The sequence below is a fragment of the Heterodontus francisci genome, chromosome 34 (genome assembly GCF_036365525.1).
Source record: "Heterodontus francisci isolate sHetFra1 chromosome 34, sHetFra1.hap1, whole genome shotgun sequence".
NCBI classification, from domain to species: Eukaryota; Metazoa; Chordata; class Chondrichthyes; order Heterodontiformes; family Heterodontidae; genus Heterodontus; species Heterodontus francisci.
The window spans coordinates 18,406,127-18,427,037 of record NC_090404.1 but is presented as its reverse complement, the minus strand read 5'-3'; the positions used below and the strand labels follow the sequence as shown (position 1 = coordinate 18,427,037).

Genomic DNA, 20,911 nt, shown 5'->3' with positions numbered 1-20,911 from the left:
TAAGAAAAAAAACAAACTACCAAACTGTTCTTAAAAACCCAACTGGTTCACTAATTCTGATTATGGAAGGAAATCTGCCGTCCTTTTCCTCTGCCGTCCTTCCCCGTTCTGGCCACTATGTGACTGTCGACCCACAGAAATGGGGTTGTCTTAACTGCCCTATGAAACGGCCTAGCAAACTTTTAAGTTATATTCAAGGAAGTGGCTCACCACCACCTTCTCAAAGGCAACTCGGAATGTGCAATAAATGCTGGCCTTTCCAGTGATGCCCACATTGTGTGAATAAATAGAGTATCACCTCATCCCAGGAACCAGATGAGAGAATTTCTGTTGAATTCCCTCCAGGGCAAGTATGTCCCTCCTTACGTAAGGAGACCAAAACTACACAGTACTCCAGGTGGGGCCTCACCAATGTCCTGTACAATTGTAGTTTGACTTCTTTACTCTTCTGCTCCAATCCCTTTGGAACAAAAGCCAACATCCGAATTGCTTGCTGTACCTGCATACTAACTTTGTGATTCATGTACAAGGACACCTGGTCCCTCTGAATACAAACATTTTTCAGTCCCTCACCCTTCATAATTTAAAAAACAATTTCTACCAAAGTGGATGATGTCACAATTCACCACATTGTATTCCATCTGCCATGTTCCTGCCCACTCACCCAGCCTGTCTACATCCCTCTGCAGCCACTTTACGTCCTCCTCTTTCCCACCTAAGTTTGTACCATCAGCAAACCTGGACCCGTTACACACAATCCCCTCATCTAAGTCATTAATATAGATTGTAAATAGCTGAGGCCTCAGCACTGATCCTTGCGGTACCTCGCTAGTTACAGCCTGCCAACCTGAAAATATCCCATTCATTCCCACTCTCTGTTTTCTATCCATTAATCAATCCTCAATCCATGCTAATTCCTCAATCCCATGAGTCCTGATTTTGTGTAATAACCTCTGGTCTGGCACCTTATCAAATGCTTCTTGAAAACCTAAATACACGACTGGTTCCCCCTTATCCATCTTACTAGTTACATCCTCAAGACACACTGACAGATTGTTTAAACATGATTTCTCTTTGATGTCCATGTTGACTCTGCTTAATCATATTATGATTTTCTAAGGACACGATTATCACGTTGTAGACCCAGTAAAAATACATATAGTAAAAACACATTAAAACTTAGTTAAAACAAAGGGGCCACAGCACACAACAATAAATAATGTGTTAAAGCATGGGGAGGATGAGTAGAAAGGGGCCACAGCACACAGATGGCCGAGGAATTGTAAACAGTATAGATAAGACATATTGATGGTACCAGACCCTGTCTTTGCAGATAAAGGGAGTCGTCATGGATACCAGATAAGATTTGACTCATAGTAGGTAATGGGAAACTGTGAAGTTTTGAACAGGTTCTCAGAGCCAAATAAGGAATTATCATTATGTCCGTACACCAGACCCCTATGAGTAAGTAAGAGGGGCGGGTCTTGGAAACAAGATTTAACCCCTGACTGAAACTGAGGAAGGTACGAGAACCCCGGGGAAGAACACTGGAGGAGGTACCCTGAGCCAGGGGCTCAGAGAACAGAAGAGCAGCCGCAAGTCCGAGACTGATCACCTCGTGTCTTGGCATGTAGTATACTGTGCAAGGAGTGAGAGCTTGTACTTTGATGAGTTTTGATACTGTACAAGTTAGTGAGAGCTTATATTTGATGATTTAGTGTGTGAATAAAATATCGATATACCTTTCACCGATCGGATTCCGCGGATTCTTTCAGAGTAAGTGCGTGTTCGGCACAACAACGTCCCTAATAATAGATTCTAGCATTTGCTGCCTACTGATGATAGGCTAACTGGTCTATAAATTCCGTATTCTCCCTCCTTTCTTGAATAGCAAGGTTATGTTTGCTACCTACCAATCCTTGAGAACTGTGCTCGAATCTGAGGAATTCAGGAAGAACAAAACCAATGCATCCACTATTGTTGCAGGTAACTCTGAAAAAACCCTAGGATGTAGGTCGTGAGGCCCAGCGGATTTGAAAATACTTAGTCCATTAGTTTGTGATGAAAGGCCACACAGACATGCACTGTTAACTCTGTCTCTCTCCATATATGCTGCCAGACTTGGTGAGCATTTACTGTTTTTGTTTCAGTTCCACACTCACTGGTTTGCTCTCTCCTCCCCTGAAGGTGCTGACACTGACTGGGTTCAGTTCTACACTCACTGGTTCCTCTCTCTCTCCTCCCCTGAAGGTGCTGACTCTGACTGGGTTCAGTTCTACACTCACTGGTTCCTCTCTCTCTCTCCTCCCCTGAAGGTGCTGACTCTGACTGGGTTCAGTTCTACACTCACTGGTTCCCCTCCCTCTCCTCCCCTGAGGGTGCTGACTCTGGCTGGATTCAGTTCGACACTCACTGGTTCCCCTCCCTCTCCTCTCCTGAAGGTGCTGACTCTGGCTGGATTCAGTTCTACACTCACTGGTTCCCCTCCCTCTCCTGAAGGTGCTGACTCTGGCTGGATTCAGTTCTACACTCACTGGTTCCCCTCCCTCTCCTCTCCTCTCCTGAAGGTGCTGACTCTGACTGGGTTCAGTTCTACACTCACTGGTTCCCCTCCCTCTCCTCCCCTGAAGGTGCTGACTCTGACTGGATTCAGTTCTACACTCACTGGTTCCCCTCCCTCTCCTGAAGGTGCTGACTGGCTGGATTCAGTTCTACACTCACTGGTTCCCCTCCCTCTCCTCTCCTCTCCTGAAGGTGCTGACTCTGACTGGGTTCAGTTCTACACTCACTGGTTCCTCTCTCTCTCCTCTCCTGAAGGTGCTGACTCTGGCTGGATTCAGTTCTACACTCACTGGTTCCCCTCCCTCTCCTCTCCTGAAGATGCTGACTCTGGCTGGATTCAGTTCCACACTCACTGGTTCCTCTCTCTCATCTCCTCCCCTGAAGGTGTTGACTCTGTCTGTGTGTACGTGCTCTCTCCCCCTCCTCCGGCTGAGCAGCAGCAGATTTTGACTTCCTATTCTCAAATTGCCATGGCAGAATTTGAACTCTCGGCCTCTGGATTAATGTAACAGAACCACTAGTTGCACCAAGTTCTGCTCAATTGAGTGCTGCACGACAGAGTGCTTAACTCAGGAATTTGGTAAGTGTGGAAACGTCAAGGTTTGATCTCTTTCCAAAGACTCGTCAAGTTTGCACTGAGCATTTACCTTAACTTTCGTATTAAATTGTAGTTTCTTTCAGTCTTAGTGGTAAACAAGCTGCTTGCTTTTTTCAGCTGCTAATTCCTTTGTTAGCTAGTTAGAACTGGTTCCCTAGTCAGCAGGGCCTGACTCAGGTCGATGGAATTCTCGCCAGTATAAATACAGGAGGTTTTGTTAACGCACAAAGAAATAACACAAAGTTCTGCTCGAATGAGTGCTGAACTTGGGAATTTACTAAGTGTGGGAATTTGGTGCAGTGAGGGAGGAGGTCTTGTTCTGGTCTCTTACAGTACAAACAGTGATCCAAGAGAGGGAGCTGGAGACAGTGAAAGCTGCTAATTTGCTAAGTGTGGGAATTTGGTTAACGGAAAATCATGTTTAGCTAACATGCTGGAGTTTTTTGAGGAGGTAACAGAGAGGGTTGATGAAGGCAATGCAGTTGATGTGGTGTACATGGTCTTTCAAAAGGCGTTTGATACAGTGCCACACAACAGACCTGTGAGCGAATTTGTTGCTCATGGAATAAAAGATACAGTAGCAACATGGATACGAAATTGGCTGAGTGACAGGAAACAAAGAGTAATGGTTAATGGATGTTTTTCAGGCTGGAGGAAGGTTTGTCGTGGAGTTCCCCAGGGGTCAGTGTTGGGACCTTTGCTTTTCCTGATATATATTAATGGTCTATACCTTGGTGCACAGGACACGATTTAAAAGTTTGCAGATAATATGAAACTTGGAAGCATTGTGAACTCTGAGGAGGATAGTGTAGAACTTCAAAAGGACATAACATGTTGGTGGAATGGGCAGACAGGTGGCAAATACAGTTCAATGCAGTGAAATGTGAGGTGATTCATTTCGGTAGAACATGGAGAGACAATATAGAATAAAGGGTACAATTCTAAATGGGGTGCAGGAGCAGAGAGACCTGGGTGTATAGGTGTATAAATCATTGAAGGTGGCAGGACAGGTTGAGAGAGCAGTTAATAAAGCATACAGTATCCTGGGCTTTATTAATAGAGGCACAGAGTACAGAGCAAGGAGGTTATGTTGAACTTGTATAAGACACTAGTTCGGCCTCAGCTGGAGTATTACATCCAGTTCTGGGCGCCGTACTTGAGGAAAGACGTGAGGGCATTGGAGAGAGTACAGAAAGGATTCACGAGAATGGTTCCAAGGGTGAGGAATTTCAGTTATGAAGGTAGATTGGAGAAGTTAGGACTGTTTTCCTTGAAGAAGAGAAGGCTGAGAGGTGATATGATAGAGGTATTCAAAATCATGAGGGGTCTGGACAGAGTAGATAGAGAGAAACTCTTCCCACTCCTGAAAGGATCGAGAACGAGAGGGCACAGAATTAAAGTATTTGGTAAGAGAAGCAAAAGTGACATGAGGGAAAACTTTCACGCAGCGAGTGGTTAAGGTCTGGAATGTGCTGCCTGAGAACGTGGTGGAAGCAGGTTCAATTGAAGCATTCAACAGGGAATTAGACTGTTACATGAAAAGGAAGAATATGCAGGGTTATGGGGAGAAGGCAGGGGAATGGGACTGAGGGAGTTGCTCTTTCAGAGAGCCGGTGCGGACACGATGGGCCGAATGGCGTCCTTCTGCACTGTAACGATTCTGTGACACTCTGGCCCACTCTGTCTGTTGTAATATATACCATTTCTGGTGATGGACTCTCACTGACCTCTCTCTATTTCTCCTTCTTATGCAGATGCTCCCTGATCATCATCATTTCATATCATCATGCACTCAGAAGGAGGCCATTCGGTCCATCATGTCTGTGCTAGCTCTCAAAGAACTAACCACTTAGTCCCACTCCCCTGCACTTTCCCCATAGCTTTGGAAAATTTCTCTTCTGAATTATTAACCAATTCCTTTATGAAAGTTATTATTGAATCTCCTTCCTCCACCCTTTCAGGCAGTGCATTCCAGATCAGAACAACTCACTGTCTAAAAACATTTCTCCTCACCTCCTCCCACTGGCTTTATTGGTCAATTATTTTAAATCTCTGTCCTCTGGTTACTGACCCTCCTGCCAGTGGAAACAGTGTCTCCCTCTCTGCTCAGTGAAAATCCCTCATCATTTTGAACATGTCTATTAAATGTCCCCTTAACTTTCTCTGCTCTCAGGAGAACAATCCCAGCTTCTCCAGAGAACTGAAACCCCTCATCCCTGGTATCATTCTAGTAAATCTCCTCTGCACCCTCTCCAAGGCCTTGATTCTTTTCCAAAGTCTGGTGCCCGGAACTGGACACAATAACTTAGCTGAGATCTAACTGGTGATTTATAAAAGTTTAGAACAACCTTCTTGCCTCTGTACTCTAGGCTTCTATTTATAAAGTCAAGGATCTGGTCTGCTTATTAAACAGCTTTATTAATCTGTCCTGCCACCTTCAATGATTTGTGCACATGCACCCCCGGGTCTTGCTGATCCTGCACTGTGTTTAAAATTGGACTATTTTGTTAATGTTGAGTGCAGTAAGACTCTAAATGGGGGAGAGGAGGAAAGGGATCGAGGGTAGAGGAAGAGCTCACACAATGAGGGTGGACAGTCACACTCACCAGACACGGCTATGAACTCCTCGTAAATCCAACCCTTTGATTTCTGTGTTGTAACCATCTTTCCATCCATTCTGCTGCCTGGTCCTTCACTCCACACAGCCTGATCTTGGTCACCTTGCAGATTGTACAAACTGTTATGGATAGCGAGCTGGTGACAAAACAGAAAACAGAGAGTAGGGGTTAAGAGTAGCTACTCAGACTGGCGGAAGGTGGGAAGTGGTGTTCCACAGGGAGCGGTGCTGGGATCACTGTTATTCACCATTTACACAAACGATTTAGACTCGGGAATCGGAAGTACAATTTCAAAGTTTGTGGATGACACCAAATTGGGAGATGGAGTTACTCCTGAGGAAAACTGCGATAAAATGCACACAGCCATCAGTAAAGCTGCAGAATGGGATTGTAATTGGTAAATGAATGTCAATATAGATAAATGTGCTGTGATGTATTTTGGTAGGAAGAATAAGGAGGCCACAAACTACTTGGAAAATAAGAGTCTAAATGGGGCAGAGGAGCAAAGGGATCGAGGTCACAGATACACAGACCAGAATGTTGTTACCAGTGTCAATGAGACACTCTGTTTCCTCAGGTGTTCACTGGTCGCAGAAAGGATCAAGCAAGCTCCCTCTTTAGGGCCACAGAAGAGAGGCCAGCAGCCAGAGTAACACCCCACTCCCAATATGGTCCCTGCACATCCTGGACCGACACAATGCTGTGTTAACTAGACCCAAGAGCAGGTCCAAGATGAGATCATTCAACTTACCCACCGCCCCTACCCCCCCACCCCCTCCACACCGAGAGGTCAAAGATTAGGAGAATGAGGCTAAACTGTAACTAAAACGTTGAGGAGCAGCCCCTAAAGGTAACTATACAAGGACTGTAACCTCTCACACTGAATATCTGACATGGACCATGGACTCCTCTAGGCTGCAAACATCACATGCAGCCTGGGAGTGGGTAAAGCTGCTTAAAACTCTATTGTCCAGGAGGCTCCAACTCTAGGGCACTAGGAGAGGGTCGGGAACAGAGATCCTGAAGCCACGCCCACTCTGCTGCCAGACCCTGCCCCGTCCAAGATGGCGGCCAGTGCCCTCGCTGCCTGTCACCGCGGGGTAAACACGGGGCCTCAGCCTCACCAATGCCCTGTATAATTGCAGCAAGACAGCCCTGCTCCTGAACTCGAATCCTCTCGCTATGAAGGCCAACATACCATTTGCCTTTTTTACCGCCTGTTGCACCTTGTTGGAGAAATCCAGATTATGCCAAAGTGTTGAACAAATTCTCTGGACTCAGACTTTGAGAATAAACACTTTATTGCATGATATCATGGGGTGCACACCTTTCCTAAAGGCGGTCCAGTGCTACTCCAAAGAGCTACAGATCACGAGGATTTATTGTGGTTGCACAAACACGATAAATGCGGAAGAGTCAGCAACGAACAGTCTTTGCCCACTCTCCATATCTGTCATGAGTGCGGTCTCGACCATGTGACAGCTAATTGTGGTTAGTTGCTCTGTCTACATTTTATGACCGTTGGTTAGGTTAGCTACAAGCTGCGTCCTGTTTTTCTGTTTCTACAAAGTTAAGTAATAATTAGCAAGCACAGCAAAACTTCTCCCACACACTTGCATGCTTACCTTCAGCGACTGGTGTACGAGAACACCCAGGTCTCGCTGCATATTCTCCTCTCTCAGTTTATAGCCATTCAGATAATAATCTGCCTTCCTGTTTTTGCTACCAAAGTGGATAACCTCACATTTATCCACATTATACTGCATCTGCCATGCATTAGCCCACTCACTCAACTTGTGCAAATCACCCTGAAGCCTCTCTGCATCCTCCTCACAACTCACCCTCCCATCCAGTTTTGTGTGATCTGCAAATTTGGAGATACTACATTTAGTTCCCTCATCTATATCATTAATATATATTGTGAATAGCTGGGATCCTAACACCGATCCCTGCGGTACCCCACTAGTCACTGCCTGCCATTTGGAAAAAGACCCATTTATCCCTACTCTTTGTTTCCTGTCTGCCAACCAATTTTCTATCCATCGCAATACACTACCCCTAATCCCATGGGATTGAAGGCCAATAAATCCCCAGGGCCTGATGGTATGCATCCCAGTGGTAGAATCGGGCAGAGTCAGCATGGATTTACGAAAGGGAAATCATGCTTGACAAATCTACTAGAATTCTTCGAGGATGTAACTAGTAGAGTTGATGAGGGGGAGCCAGTGGATGTGGTTTATTTGGACTTTCAGAAGGCTTTTGACAAAGTCCCACATAAGAGATTAGCATGTCAAATTAAAGCGCATATACTGATTTCTTTCAGTTCCTCTCTGTCACTAAGCCCTGTGTTCCCCAGCATTTCTGGTATGATATTTGTGTCCTCCTTTGTGAAGACAGAACCAAAGTATGCATTTAGTTGGTCAGCCATTTCTTTATTCCCATAATAAATTCCCCTGTTTCTGACTGTAAGGGACATCGTTTGTCTTCACCAATCTTTTACTCTTCACATAGCTAAAGAAACGTTTACGGTCAGTTTTTATGTTCCCCGCAAGCTTGCTCTAGTATTCTATTTTCCACTTCTTAATCAATCCCTTGGTCCTCCTTTGCTGAATTCGAAACTGCTCCCAATCCTCAGGTTTGCTGCTTGTTCTGGCCATTTTATATTTCTCCTCCTTGGATCTAATACGATCCCAATTTCCCTTGTAAGCCATGGTTTGGCTACCTTTCCCATTTTATTTTTGCGCCAGACAGTGGCGCAGTGGTTAGCACCGCAGCCTCACAGCTCCAGCGACCCGGGTTCAATTCTGGGTACTGCCTGTGTGGAATTTGCAAGTTCTCCCTGTGTCTGCGTGGGTTTCCTCCGGGTGCACCGGTTTCCTCCCACTTGCCAAAGACTTGCTGGTTAATAGGTTAATTGGCCATTATAAATTGCCCCTAGTATAGGTAGGTGGTAGGGAAATATAGGGAAGGTGGGGATGTGGTAGGAATATGGAATTAGTGTAGGATTAGTAACAAATGGGTGGTTGATGGTCGGCACAGACTCGGTGGGCCGAAGGGCCTGTTTCAGTGCTGTATCTCTAAAAAAAAACAATTGTTGCAGTTCATCCATGCGCTCTTTAAATGTTTGCCATTGCCTCTCCATCGTCATCCCTTTGAGTAACGTTTCCCAATTCGTCATGGCCAACCCGTGCCTCATACCTTCCTTTACTAAGATTCAGGACCCTTGTCTCAGAATCAACTACGTCACTCTCCACCTTGATGAAGAATTCTATCATATTATGGCTGCTCATCCCCAAGGGGTCTCGCACCACTAGATTGTCAATTATTCCTCTCTCATTACATTGGCAGGTGAAGCTTGGACAAGAGGGCATAGCCTCAAGATTAGAGGGAGCAGATTTAGGACTGAATTAAGAAGGAACTTCTTCACCCAGAGGGTTGTTAATCTATGGAATTCCTTGCCCAGTGAAGTAGTTGACGCTTCTTCAGTAAACGTTTTTAAAGCTAAGGTAGATATCTTTTTGAACAATAAAGGAATTAAGGGATACGGTGAGAGCGCGGGTAAGTGGATCTGAGTCCACGAAAAGATCAGCCATGATCTTATTGAATGGCCTACTCCTGCTCCTAGTTCTTATGATCTTATTACACAATACCCAGTCTAGGATGGCCTGTTCTCTAGTTGTTTCCTCAACATATTGGACCAAAAAACCATCCCGTATACACTCCAAGAATTCCTCCTCTACGGTATTGTGACTAATTTGATTTGCCCAATCTATATGCAGATTAAAGTCACCCATAATTACAGATGTTCCTTTATCGCATGCATCTCTAATTTCCTGTTGAATGCCATTCCCAACATCACCATTACAGTTTGGGGGTCTATATACAACCCTCACTAACGTTTTTTGCCCCTTAGTGATTCTTAGCTCTCCCATACAGATTCCACACCGTCAGAGCTAATAGCTTTCCTCACTATTGCATTAATTTCCTCTTTAACCAGCAATGCAACTCCACCGCCTTTTACATTTTGTCTGTCCTTCCTAAATACTGAATATTGAATTCAAACAGCAGAGGCAACATGTGATAGACAGGGTGAAGCAATCCCACAGCCAACGGATCAGATCTAAGCTCTGCAGCCCTGCCATATCCATCATGAATGGTGAACAATTAAACAACTAACAGGAGGAGGAGGCTCCACAAATATCTCCATCCTCAATAATGGGGGGGAACCCAGCACATCAGTGCGAAAGACAACGCTGAAGAATTTGCATCCATCTTCAGCCAGAAGTGCTGAGTGGATGATCCATCTTGGCCTCCTCCTGAGATCCCCAGTATCACAGATGCCAGTCTTTAGCCAATCTGATTCACTCTACACAATATCAAAAAACAACTGAAGGCACTGGTACTGCAAAGGCTATGGGGCCCTGAAAACATTCTGGCAATACTACTGAAGACCTGTGCTCCAGAACTATCCGTGCCCCCAGCCAAGCTGTTGCAGTACAGCTACAATACTGGCATCTACTTGGCAATGTGGAAAATTGCCCAGTTATCCATGTGCACAAAAAGCAGGACAAATCCAACCCAGCCAATTACCGCCCTATCAGTCTACTCTCAATCATCAGCAAAGTGGAAGGGGTCGTCAACAGTGCCATCAAGCGGTACTTGCTCAGCAAGAACCTGCTCACTGACGCTCTGTTTGGGTTCCGCTCGAGCCACTCAGCTCCTGACCTCATTACAGCCTTGGTCCAAACAAGGACAAAAGAGCTGAACTCCAGAGGTGAAGTGAGAGTGACTGCCCCTGACATCAAGGCAGCATTTGACCCAGTTTGGCGTCAAGGAGCCCTAGAAAAACTGGAGTCAATAGGAATCATGGGGAAAACTCTCTGCTGGTTGGAGTCATACCAAGTGCAAGGTTGTGGTTGTTGGAGGTCAATCATCTCAGTCACAGGACATCACTGCAGGAGTTCCTCAGCGTAGTGTCCTAGGCCCAACCATCTTCAGCTGCTTCATCAATGATCTTCCTTCAATCATCAGGTCAAAAGTGGGGATGTTTGCTGATGATTGCATAACGTTCAGCACTATTCATGACTCCTCAGATACTGAAGCAGCCCGTGTACAGATGCAGCAAGAGCTGGACATATCCACGTTTGGGCTGTTAAGTGGCAAGTAACATTCATGCCACACAAGTGCCAGGCAATGACTTCCTCCAACAAGAGAGAATCTAACCATCTCTTCTTGACATTCAATGGCATTACCATCGCTGAATCCCCCACTATCAACATCCTGGGGGTTACCATTGACCAGAAACTGAACTGGAGTAGCCATGGCTCCAAGAGCAAGTCAGAGGCTGGGAATTCTGCAGCGAGTAACTCACCTCCTGACTCCCCAAAGTCTGTCCGCCATCTACAAGACACAAGTCCTGACCTGCCATTGGGAAAATGCTGGAGAACATTATTAGGGAAGTAGGAGGAAATTTCGATAATCATAATACAATCAAGCAGAGGCACCCATGGTTTTATGAAAAGGAAATCATGATTGACTAACTTATTAGAGTTGTTTGAGAATATAATGAACAGGGAGGATAAAGGGGAACCAGTAGATGTAGTGTATTTGGATTTCCAAAGGCATTTGATAAGGTGCCACATAAAAGGTTATTACACAAGATAGGGGTTCATGGTGTTGGGAGTAATTTATTAGCATGATTAGAGGATTGACTAAGAGGAAACAGAGAGGCAGGATTGATGGGGCATTTTCAGGTTGACAAACTGTAACTAGGGGAGTGTCACACGGGTCAGTGCTGGGGCCTCAACTACTTCCGAACTATATTCATGACATGGGTAAAGGGGCTGAGTGGATTATAGCCAAATTTGCTGATGATACAAATGTAAGTAGGAAAGCAAGTTGTGAGGAGGAAACAAAGTGTCTGCAAAGGGAAATAGATAGTTAAGTGAGTGGGGAAAAAATTGGCAGATGGAGTACAATGCAAGGTCTGGCTCTAATCTTAGACTGTGCCCCCAGTACTGGATTCCCCAAATAACGGAAATAGTTTCTCTCCATCTACCCCCTGATCAGTTCCAATTAAAAACATGAAAACTTGATCAAATCACCCCTTAATCATCTAAATTCCACAGAATACAACCCTCATAGAGAGGTGATGATTCTGGCAGAAGGGACAGGGCAAGGCAATGGACATTTAATAGTTATAAAGAGTGTGCAGGGGCAGAGGGACCCAGGGATTCAGGTGCACAGATTATTGAAGGTGACAGGACATATTGAGAGAGTATTTGGCAAAGCAAATGGGATCTTGGACTTCATAAATAGAGGTTTTGAGTGCAAAGCAGGGAAGTTATGCTGAACCTTTATAAAGCTCTGGTTAGGCCACAACTGGGGTATTATGTACAGTTCTGGTCACCACACTTCAGGAAGGATGTGAAGGTCCTTTAGAGGGTGTAGAGGAGATTTACCAGAATGTTTCCAGGGATGAGGGAATTTAGCTACAAGATTAGTTTGGAGAAGCTGGGGTTGTTCTCCTTGGAGCAAAGGAGATTGAGGGGAGATCTGATAGAGGTGTAAAGATTATGGCAGGTTTAGACAAGGTAGAGAAAGAAAAGCTGTTCCCATTATCTGATGGTAGGACTAGGGGACACAGATTAAAGGGATGTGATGAAGAACTTTTTTTTTTTACACTGTTGGTGTTAATGACCTGGAACTCGTTGCCTACGAGAATGGTGGAAGCAAAGACGATCAATGATTTCAAAAGGAAATTGGATGGGCACTTGAGGGAAATAAACCTGCAGGATTACGGGGATAGAGCGGGGGGAATGGGACTGACTGGATTGCTCTACAGAGAGCTGGCATGGAATCAAAAAGCTGAATGTCCTCCTTCTCTGTAATGACCATGACTCATTTGTGTAATCTCTCTTCGTAATTTAACCCTTGGGGTCCAGGTATCATTCAGGTAAATCTACGCTGCACTGCCTCCAAAGCCAATAAATCCATCCTAAGATATGTGCACAAACCTGAGCACAGCACTCCAGGTGTGGTCTAAGCAGGGCTTTGTGTATCTCAGTGCTTTTCCAGTCACACTGATGCCTGAAATCTTTTCCCGCAGACAGAACAGACAAACCTTTTTCCTTCCACATTCAAAGGTCGATGATATTCAGGTCCTGATGAATCGAGTGACTCTGTCTGATCTTGATGTGATGTTTGGTCTGAGTTTCCCCATCTGCACATTCTCCCCTTCTTAACCCCTGTAAAAGGAGTGGATAGAATCATGAATCATAGAAAGTCCATACAGAAAGAGGCCACTTGGCCCATCGTGTCTGTGCCAGCTGAAAAACGAGCCATCCACAAGCCAAATTCCACCTTCCAGCATTTGGTCTCCCCGCCCGCTCCTGAAACAAACACTGTTCCGCACTGCGCATGCCGCCTCAATGTCCGGGTGATTGACGGAAAGTCCTGACCAATAGCAAAAGGGGGCGGTGCCAGCGGCTACAGGCGCCCCGCCCACTTCGTGCCGCGAGCCCCGCCCTCCACTCGCTCCGATTGGTTGGAGGACCCGCGGCCCGTCCCGTCCTCCAGACCCGCCCCCGCTCTTCCTATTGGTCCGGATCATCCGTCAATCAGCCGGGCGGGTGGTGCGAGCTGAGCATGCGCTACCGGCAAGGCCTGAGGCAGAGAGTGCGGTTCCAGCAGGTGAGAGGGAGGCGGGTTAATAAAGCCCGGGGCTCGCAGGCTGCAGACACACCGAGTGTGGAGTCAGGAGACAATCTAAACAGGGAGATCCAAACAAACAACAAGATCAACCCCCAGCCGCGGCTTCCACCGCTTCCCTCCGGGCCGAATCTCAACAAAGAGCCGAGAGCAGAGACTGTCCCAAAATCCAGGAGAGGCAGGGAGCGTCTCTAAATGGAGGAGAACTGGAGACTGGTCAGGGAGTGTCTCTAAATGGAGGAGCAATGGGAACTGGTCAGGGAATGTCTCTAAATGGAGGAGAGCTGGAGACTGGTTAGGGAGCGTCTCTAAATGGAAGTGAAATGGAGACTGGTTAGGGAGCGTCTCTAAATGGAAGTGAAATGGAGACTGGTTAGGGAGCGTCTCTAAATGGAGGAGAAATGGAGACTGGTTAGGGAGCGTCTCTAAATGGAGGAGAACTGGAGACTGGTCAGGGATTGTCTCTAAATGAGGGAGCAATGGGAACTGGTCAGGGAATGTCTCTAAATGGAGGAGAAATGGAGACTGGTTAGGGAGCGTCTCTAAATGGAGGAGAACTGGAGACTGGTCAGGGATTGTCTCAAAATGAGGGAGCAATGGGAACTGGTCAGGGAATGTCTCTAAATGGAGACTGGTCAGGGATTGTCTCTAAATGAGGGAGCAATGGGAACTGGTCAGGGAATGTCTCTAAATGGAGGAGAAATGGAGACTGGTCAGGGAGTGTCTCTAAATGGTGGAGAAATGGGGACTGGACAGGGAGATTCTGTAAATGGGGAAGGTCCCTCTGTTCCTCTATACTTCTCATTATTCCACCATTTAGTGTGTATTCTCTTGCCTTGTTCACTTTTCCCAAATGTATTAGCTCACACTTCTCTGGATTGAATTCCATTTGCTGCTGTTCTCCACACCTGACTGGTCCATTGATATCTTCCTGCAGTCTACAGCTTTCTTCTTCATTATCAACCACACGGTCAATTTTTTTTATCATCTGCAAACTTCTTGCTCATACACCTTAAAGTCCAGATCATTGATATATCCCACAAAAAGCAAGGGGCCTGGTACTGAGCTTTGCAGAACCCCACTGAAAACAGTCTTCCAGTCACAAAAACACCATCAACCATTACCCTTTGCTTCCTGCCTCTGAGCCATTTTTGGCTCCTACTTTGCCTTGGATCTCATCGGCTTTTACTTTGGTGACGAATCTGCCGTGTTGAATCTTATCAAAAGCTTTGGTTACACTTCAGTCCCACTCTCCTCTTTGGTTGCTCGGTGTGGAGGGAGGTGGGTAACTGAGTGGATCTTCTCCTGGACCTGCTCTTGGGCCTGGTTAAAACAGCAATGTGTAGGTCCAGGATGTGCAGGGACTGTATTGGGCGTGGGGTGGGGGTGTCACTCTGACTGCCGGTCTCTCTTTCGTGGTCTTGTCCGTGGCCGGGTGACCCTGGAGAAGGAGCACACTTGATATCTTCTGCGCCCGGCGGGGGGGCTGCGGGTACCTCAGGGTACAGAGGGCCTAATAAGACACTGGTAATGCCATTCTGGCCGAGTTAGGTGGGTTCCCTTTGCTATTGTTGGGACTTTGTTGCTTATTTTGGCTTAGTTTGAATGGACCACAACATTTAAGAAGTATTTAGATGAGCACTTGAAACACCATAGCATACAAGGCTACGGGCCAAGTTCTGGAAAATGGGATTAGAATAGATAGGTGCTTGATGGCCGGCAGAGACACGATGGGCCGAAGGGCCTGTTTCTGTACTGTATAACTCTATGACTCTATGTTTGGGGAGATCAAGAGAGGAAAGAATGTTCCTTAGAAACTAGAATTGTTTGTTCTGAATTTCTATTCTGTACTGACAGTGATGACCTTTGTAAACTCCTTTTACAGCACATTAGAAGGGGAAGATTTACAGACGGGAAACTCAAACTAAACATCACGTCAGGATCTGACAGAGTCACTCGATTCATCAGGACCTGAATATCATTGGCCTTTGAATGTGGAAGGAGAAATGTTGTTCCGTCTGTGGGAAAAGATTTCAAACATCAGTGTGACTGGAAAATCACCGAGACACACACACACACACCCGAGTGAGAGTGTTCCAGTGCACTGACTGTGGAAAGAGCTTTAACCAGTTACACAGCCTGAAAAAAACATCACACCATTCACAGTGGGGAGAAACTGTGCACGTGTTCTGTGTGTAGACGAGGCTTCAACTGATCATCCAACCTGGAGAGACACAAGGACACCTGCATCATGGAGAAACCGTGGAAATGTGGGGACTGTGGGAAGGGATTCAATTACCCATCAGAACTGGAAGTTCACCGACGCAGGCACACCGGGGAGAGGCCGTTCATCTGCTCAGAGTGTGGGAAAGGATTCACTCGGTCGTCCAACCTGCTGACACACCGGCGAGTTCACACTGACGAGAGACCTTTTAAATGTCCAGACTGTGGGAATTGCTATAAAAGTCCTGCTGAATTGATGTCCCATCAACGTGTTCACACTGATGAGAGACCATTCAGGTGTTCTCACTGCGGGACTGGGTTCAAGCGATCATTTGATCTCACTGAACACCAGCGCACTCACACTGGGGAGAGGCCGTTCACCTGCTCAGATTGTGGGAAGGGATTCACCCAGTCTTACACCCTGCTGAGACACCGACACACTCACACCGGGGAGAGGCCATACACCTGCTCTGTGTGTGGGAAGGGATTCACTCACTCATCGGCCCTGCTGACACACCAGCGAGTTCACACTGGGGAGAGGCCGTTCACCTGCACTGTGTGTGGGAAGGGATTCACTGATTTATCCAACCTGCTGACACACCAGCGAGTTCACACTGGGGAGAGGCCGTTCACCTGTTCCACATGTGGAAAGGGATTTATTCAGTCATCACACCTGCTGACACACCAGCGAGTTCACAAGTGACTGCAGGGATTGGATTCTGCTGTTATTGCTGTTGTTAATCACATCCAGGACTGGACCATGTTGGGATTTATTTCAGTTCATAATCCCTGTACCTGGACTGGAGTTTACTATTTTGGATTTATGTCAAATAAATCAGCTTTGCATCAAACACAGACTGATGTCCTGTTACTGCACCATTTTTGGGCCTTTTCTGCATTTTTTGTGGAAGACTTGTATTTGTATAGAGCCTTTAATGACATCAGGATATCCCACAGTGTTTTACAGGTAATGAAGTTATTTTGATGTTTACTCAGTGCTGTTGACAGCTGTGACTCAGTGGGTAACACTCTCACCTCTGAGTCAGAAGGTCGTGGGTTCAAGTTTTCTGCACAACCTGAGCACAAAAATCAAGGCTGGTACTGCAATGCAGTACTGAGGGAGTGCTACATGCTTGGAGATCCTGTCTTTCAGATGAAAATTTAAACTGAGGCCCCTTCTTCCCCTTCAGGTGAATGTAAAAGATCCTGTTGCACTATTACAAAGACGAGCAGGGGAGTTATCCCCGGTGTCCTGGTCAATATTTATACGTTCATCGACATCAGTAAAACAGATGATCTGGTCATTATGACATTGCTGTTTGTGGGATCTTGCTGTGTACAAATTGGCTGCTGTGTTTCCTACATTCCGATAATGTCGACACTTCAAAAAAACTTAATTGGCTGTAAAATGCTTTAGAACATTCCGAGGTCGTTAAAGGCGCTATATAAATGAAAGCCCTTTTAGTTTTGGAAATATGGCATGAAGATTGTGCACAGCGAGTCCCACAAACAGAAAGGTGACCATGACCACATAATCTTAGTGTCACACACGCAAGAGGTGCAATGATACAAATTTGGACAAAATCTGAAGAGTTATAAAAACTGACTGTCCTTTAAAAAATGGACCTTTCTTTAAAAAGTGAACAATGCTCCAAAATGGCTGCTGAAGGAAAAGGACTTGCACTTTGTATATTCAACCGATCTGACAGGAGCAAAGGAAAATGTTTTAAGCTAAGAGGTGTCAATTGCACCCATCCTCAAATATTCCAGAATTGAATGGGTTCTTCTGAAACAAAGAAGGTGTGAAGTAGCCACATCCTGGGCCATTGTGCGATCACCACTGGGAAGAGACCAAAGTGTCTCCTACCCGGAGGTGAGAAGTAATGCAGCTTTATCTTCAAAAGCAGCTGAGAGAGAGAGAGAGAGACGCCAGAGAAAAAAGGCGGCAGTGTCCAGAAGCTTGTTTCCATCAAACCAGAAACACATGCCCTGCTACAGAATTCTGTATCCACTCTATACAGCAGTGAACTAGAAGTGATCCACTGACTTCAACTGAACTTTCAACCAAGAGAGAAATCTAAAAACGCCTCAGGCCTGCAAACAACGGGAACTGGATTTCCAAGAGAATTCAACAGGTTTACCATGACCTCCCCAGAAATCTACCACCCCCTCCCCCCACACTTCTAATTGCTTCCCCCTTTTTCCCTCTCTATCTGTTTCTTGTGTGTGAGTGGATGTGGTTGTGACAATTTCAGGATAAGGTGTATTGATCAATAAGCAATTGATTTTCTGTTTTAAAACCTACAAGAAAGCCTGTCACTGTCTGTTCATTTGACAAATAAAACACCAAGGGGCCAAACCCTTATAACAAACACACTTGCTGTGGTCAGGTGGGAGTTCAACAGTGGGGACAACCCAAATCTCACCACGTGGCCGTAACATTAGTGATGTTGCCTGAAGGATGAATATTGACAGCACACTGGGGAGAAAACCTCTGCTCTTCGAGATAACTGTGTGGGATCATTTGCGTCCATCTGAGAGGACAGATGGGGTCTTGTTTGAAGGTGTTATGTGAAATATGGGACCTCTGACACTGTAGTGTTCCCTCAGTGCTACATTGGAATATCAGCCGAGATTTTGTGCTCAAGTCTCTGGATGCGGATTTGAACCCACAACCTACAAATGCAGAGATGAGAATGTAAGCAACGAGCCAGGACTAACATCTCATCATTACTGTAGATTATTCCAGTTCTCAGACGTTCGGTTATTCTCGTGGCCAGGTCTCAGCTCCCTGTATATTCCAGAGTGCCTCTCCTAGTCTTGGTATCCAGGGAAGGTATCGGTAACATGCACATGTATCTGCCCTCGGAAGTGTTTGACGGAAGAGTGTAGATGGAGTTTTACTCTGTATCTGACAGGAGAGTGCGTCAAGCAGACACGCAGTGCTCTGAAAGTCCCGTTTCCAGGCACTGACATTCATTACCTCGTTAAGAACAACATTGAACCCAATGATAAGAGAAACCCATCAGTTTCTCTCCTGGGCACTCTTCCAGAGGGACAGTAAGTGTCCCTGACATTTTTGTACATTCTGCTCGATATCATGCCCCTTCCATCTCAGTCTAAATCATTAATATATACCACTGTGGAACCCCGCAGGAAACATGCTTCCAGTCATGAGTCAGTTCTGGATGTGATTAACACCAGCAATAACAGCAGAATCCAACCCCTGCAATCACTTGTGAACTCTCTGGTGTCTCAGCAAGTTGGATGACTGAGTGTATCCTTTCCCACACTTGGAGCAGGTGAACGGCTTCTCCCCAGTGTGAATGCGTTGGTGTCTCCACAGATTCCTTGTTCTTTTAAAGCTCTTCTCACTGTCAGAACATTTAAAACAGTTTTCCAGCTGTAATTTTTTTTTTCAGGCTGTGTAACTGGTTAAAGCTTTTTCCACAGTCAGTGACCTGTAACACTCTCACTCATGTGTGCGTCTCACTTTGTTTCCAGTCACACTGATGTTTGAAATCTTTTCGCACAGTCAGAATAGACAAACATTTCTTCTTCAACATTCAAAACCCGATGATATTCAGGTCCTGATGAAATCGAGTCACCTTGACATGATTTTTGCTTGACATTCCAGCCTGTAAATCCTCCCATTCTTATACCCTGTAAAAAGAGTTTACCAAAGCCATCACTGTCAGTCAGGATAGAAATTCACAACATTCTCTCCTCCTGCTTCCTGGCCCAGGATGGTCCTGCATGCGCCCTACTGCACATTCCCTTCCAATCTACCTCCTGTGACAGTCTCACATTGGAAATTGTTGGGCCCGACTGGGCTCAAAGATACTCGGGGTTAAACCCAGCAGCTTCTCCACCTCCACTACTGCTCAACCTGATGCAACAAAAAAGACCAACACAGGTCAGGGACCAACTTCCACATCCAACAGCCACAGTGGTTAGCACCGCAGCCTCACAGCTCCAGCGACCCGGGTTCAATTCTGGGTACTGCCTGTGTGGAGTTTGCAAGTTCTCCCTGTGTCTGCGTGGGTTTTCGCCGGGTACTCCGGTTTCCTCCCACCACCAAAAGACTTGCAGGTTGATAGGTAAATTGACCATTATAAATTGCCCCTAGTATAGGTAGGTGGTAGGGAAATATCGGGACAGGTGGGGATGTGGTAGGAATATGGGATTAGTGTAGGATTAGTATAAATGGGTGGTTGATGGTTGGCACAGACTCGGTGGGCCGAAGGGCCTGTTTCAGTGCTGTATCTCTAAATAGAAAAATAAAATAAATACAAACCAGCTCCTAATTGGTCCGTCTGTGTTTCTCAACTCAGTTCTGGGAGCAACGTTTGCAATAAAACCAAAGCAAAATACTGCTGATGCTGGAAATCTGAAATAAAAGGAGAAAATGCTGGAAATACTCAGCAGGTCGGGCAGCATCAGTGGAGGGAGAGACGACAGAGTTAATGTTTCAGGCACATCGAGCCGCCAGAGATGGTCGGCACAGACTCGGTGGGCCGAAGGGCCTGTTTCAGTGCTGTATCTCTAAACTAAACCTGCAGCCTGGAATTCAGAGTGGGAGAATGAGGAGAGGCAATATAATCCAACACTCACAGCAACCTACAATCCACCGACATTACCGGGATAGGGAGACAGAGTTTAGACACACTCAGCAACACGACTCCAGTAAAACAGCCCAGGAGGAAAAGGGGGAGCAGTGTGTGTACCTGCCCTGATATCCCCCTCCCCAGGCCTGTCAGTCAAACCCCCCACTCCTCCCAGTCCACAGCTCAGCCGAGCAGCTTGCACCTTCCTGCACATTGAGCCAGGTGTGACCCAATCCAAGGGGAGTCTTTGTGGAGCCAGGGAGGGGGCACCTCCTGCCCTGTGCTGTGTCCCAAATGGTTCCTCCCTCCCTCCCCTCCCCCAGGCCCCTTTTTTAACTGAGCTCAGTTTCTTTTCCTTTGATGTTGCAGTTTATTAATCCTCAGTTCCTCCAAAACAGCTGGAACGCAGGTGGCTATTAACCTGGGCCTGTTACCTGGAGAAAACCCCACAGCTGCAAACGTGGCACCTGAAGGTTATTAAATGGGTTTACAGCTCACACTGTGTGTTTCTCAAGTTTCCCCACCCAGTCCCCATTTCTAGAGAATTGGTAGAGAATTGTCCCTTCTGAGCTGGCAAATTGTGTATTTTTAGT

The 20,911-nt window shown here is 46.1% G+C and overlaps 2 protein-coding genes and 1 long non-coding RNA gene across 3 annotated transcripts in view; 1 reads left to right on the top strand and 2 right to left on the bottom strand.

Annotated features, from left to right (window-relative positions):
* Positions 1-13,175, bottom strand: part of LOC137349178 (uncharacterized) — a 40,657-nt gene extending 27,482 nt beyond the window's left edge. Inside the window, exons 1-2 of the long non-coding RNA XR_010969271.1 lie at positions 12,902-13,175; positions 5,767-5,914 (exon numbers count right to left, since the gene is read on the bottom strand). This is a non-coding gene — a long non-coding RNA (uncharacterized lncRNA). The remainder of the gene's footprint in view (positions 1-5,766; positions 5,915-12,901) is intronic.
* Positions 1-20,911, top strand: part of LOC137349137 (zinc finger protein 229-like) — a 99,329-nt gene that overhangs the window by 12,689 nt on the left and 65,729 nt on the right. Inside the window, exons 4-5 of the mRNA XM_068014519.1 lie at positions 10,551-10,557; positions 15,746-15,898. Of these exons, the coding sequence (XP_067870620.1) occupies positions 10,551-10,557; positions 15,746-15,898 (160 nt within the window). The remainder of the gene's footprint in view (positions 1-10,550; positions 10,558-15,745; positions 15,899-20,911) is intronic.
* Positions 1-20,911, bottom strand: part of LOC137349164 (zinc finger protein 208-like) — a 92,662-nt gene that overhangs the window by 28,602 nt on the left and 43,149 nt on the right. The gene's annotated exons all lie outside the window — the stretch shown is intronic.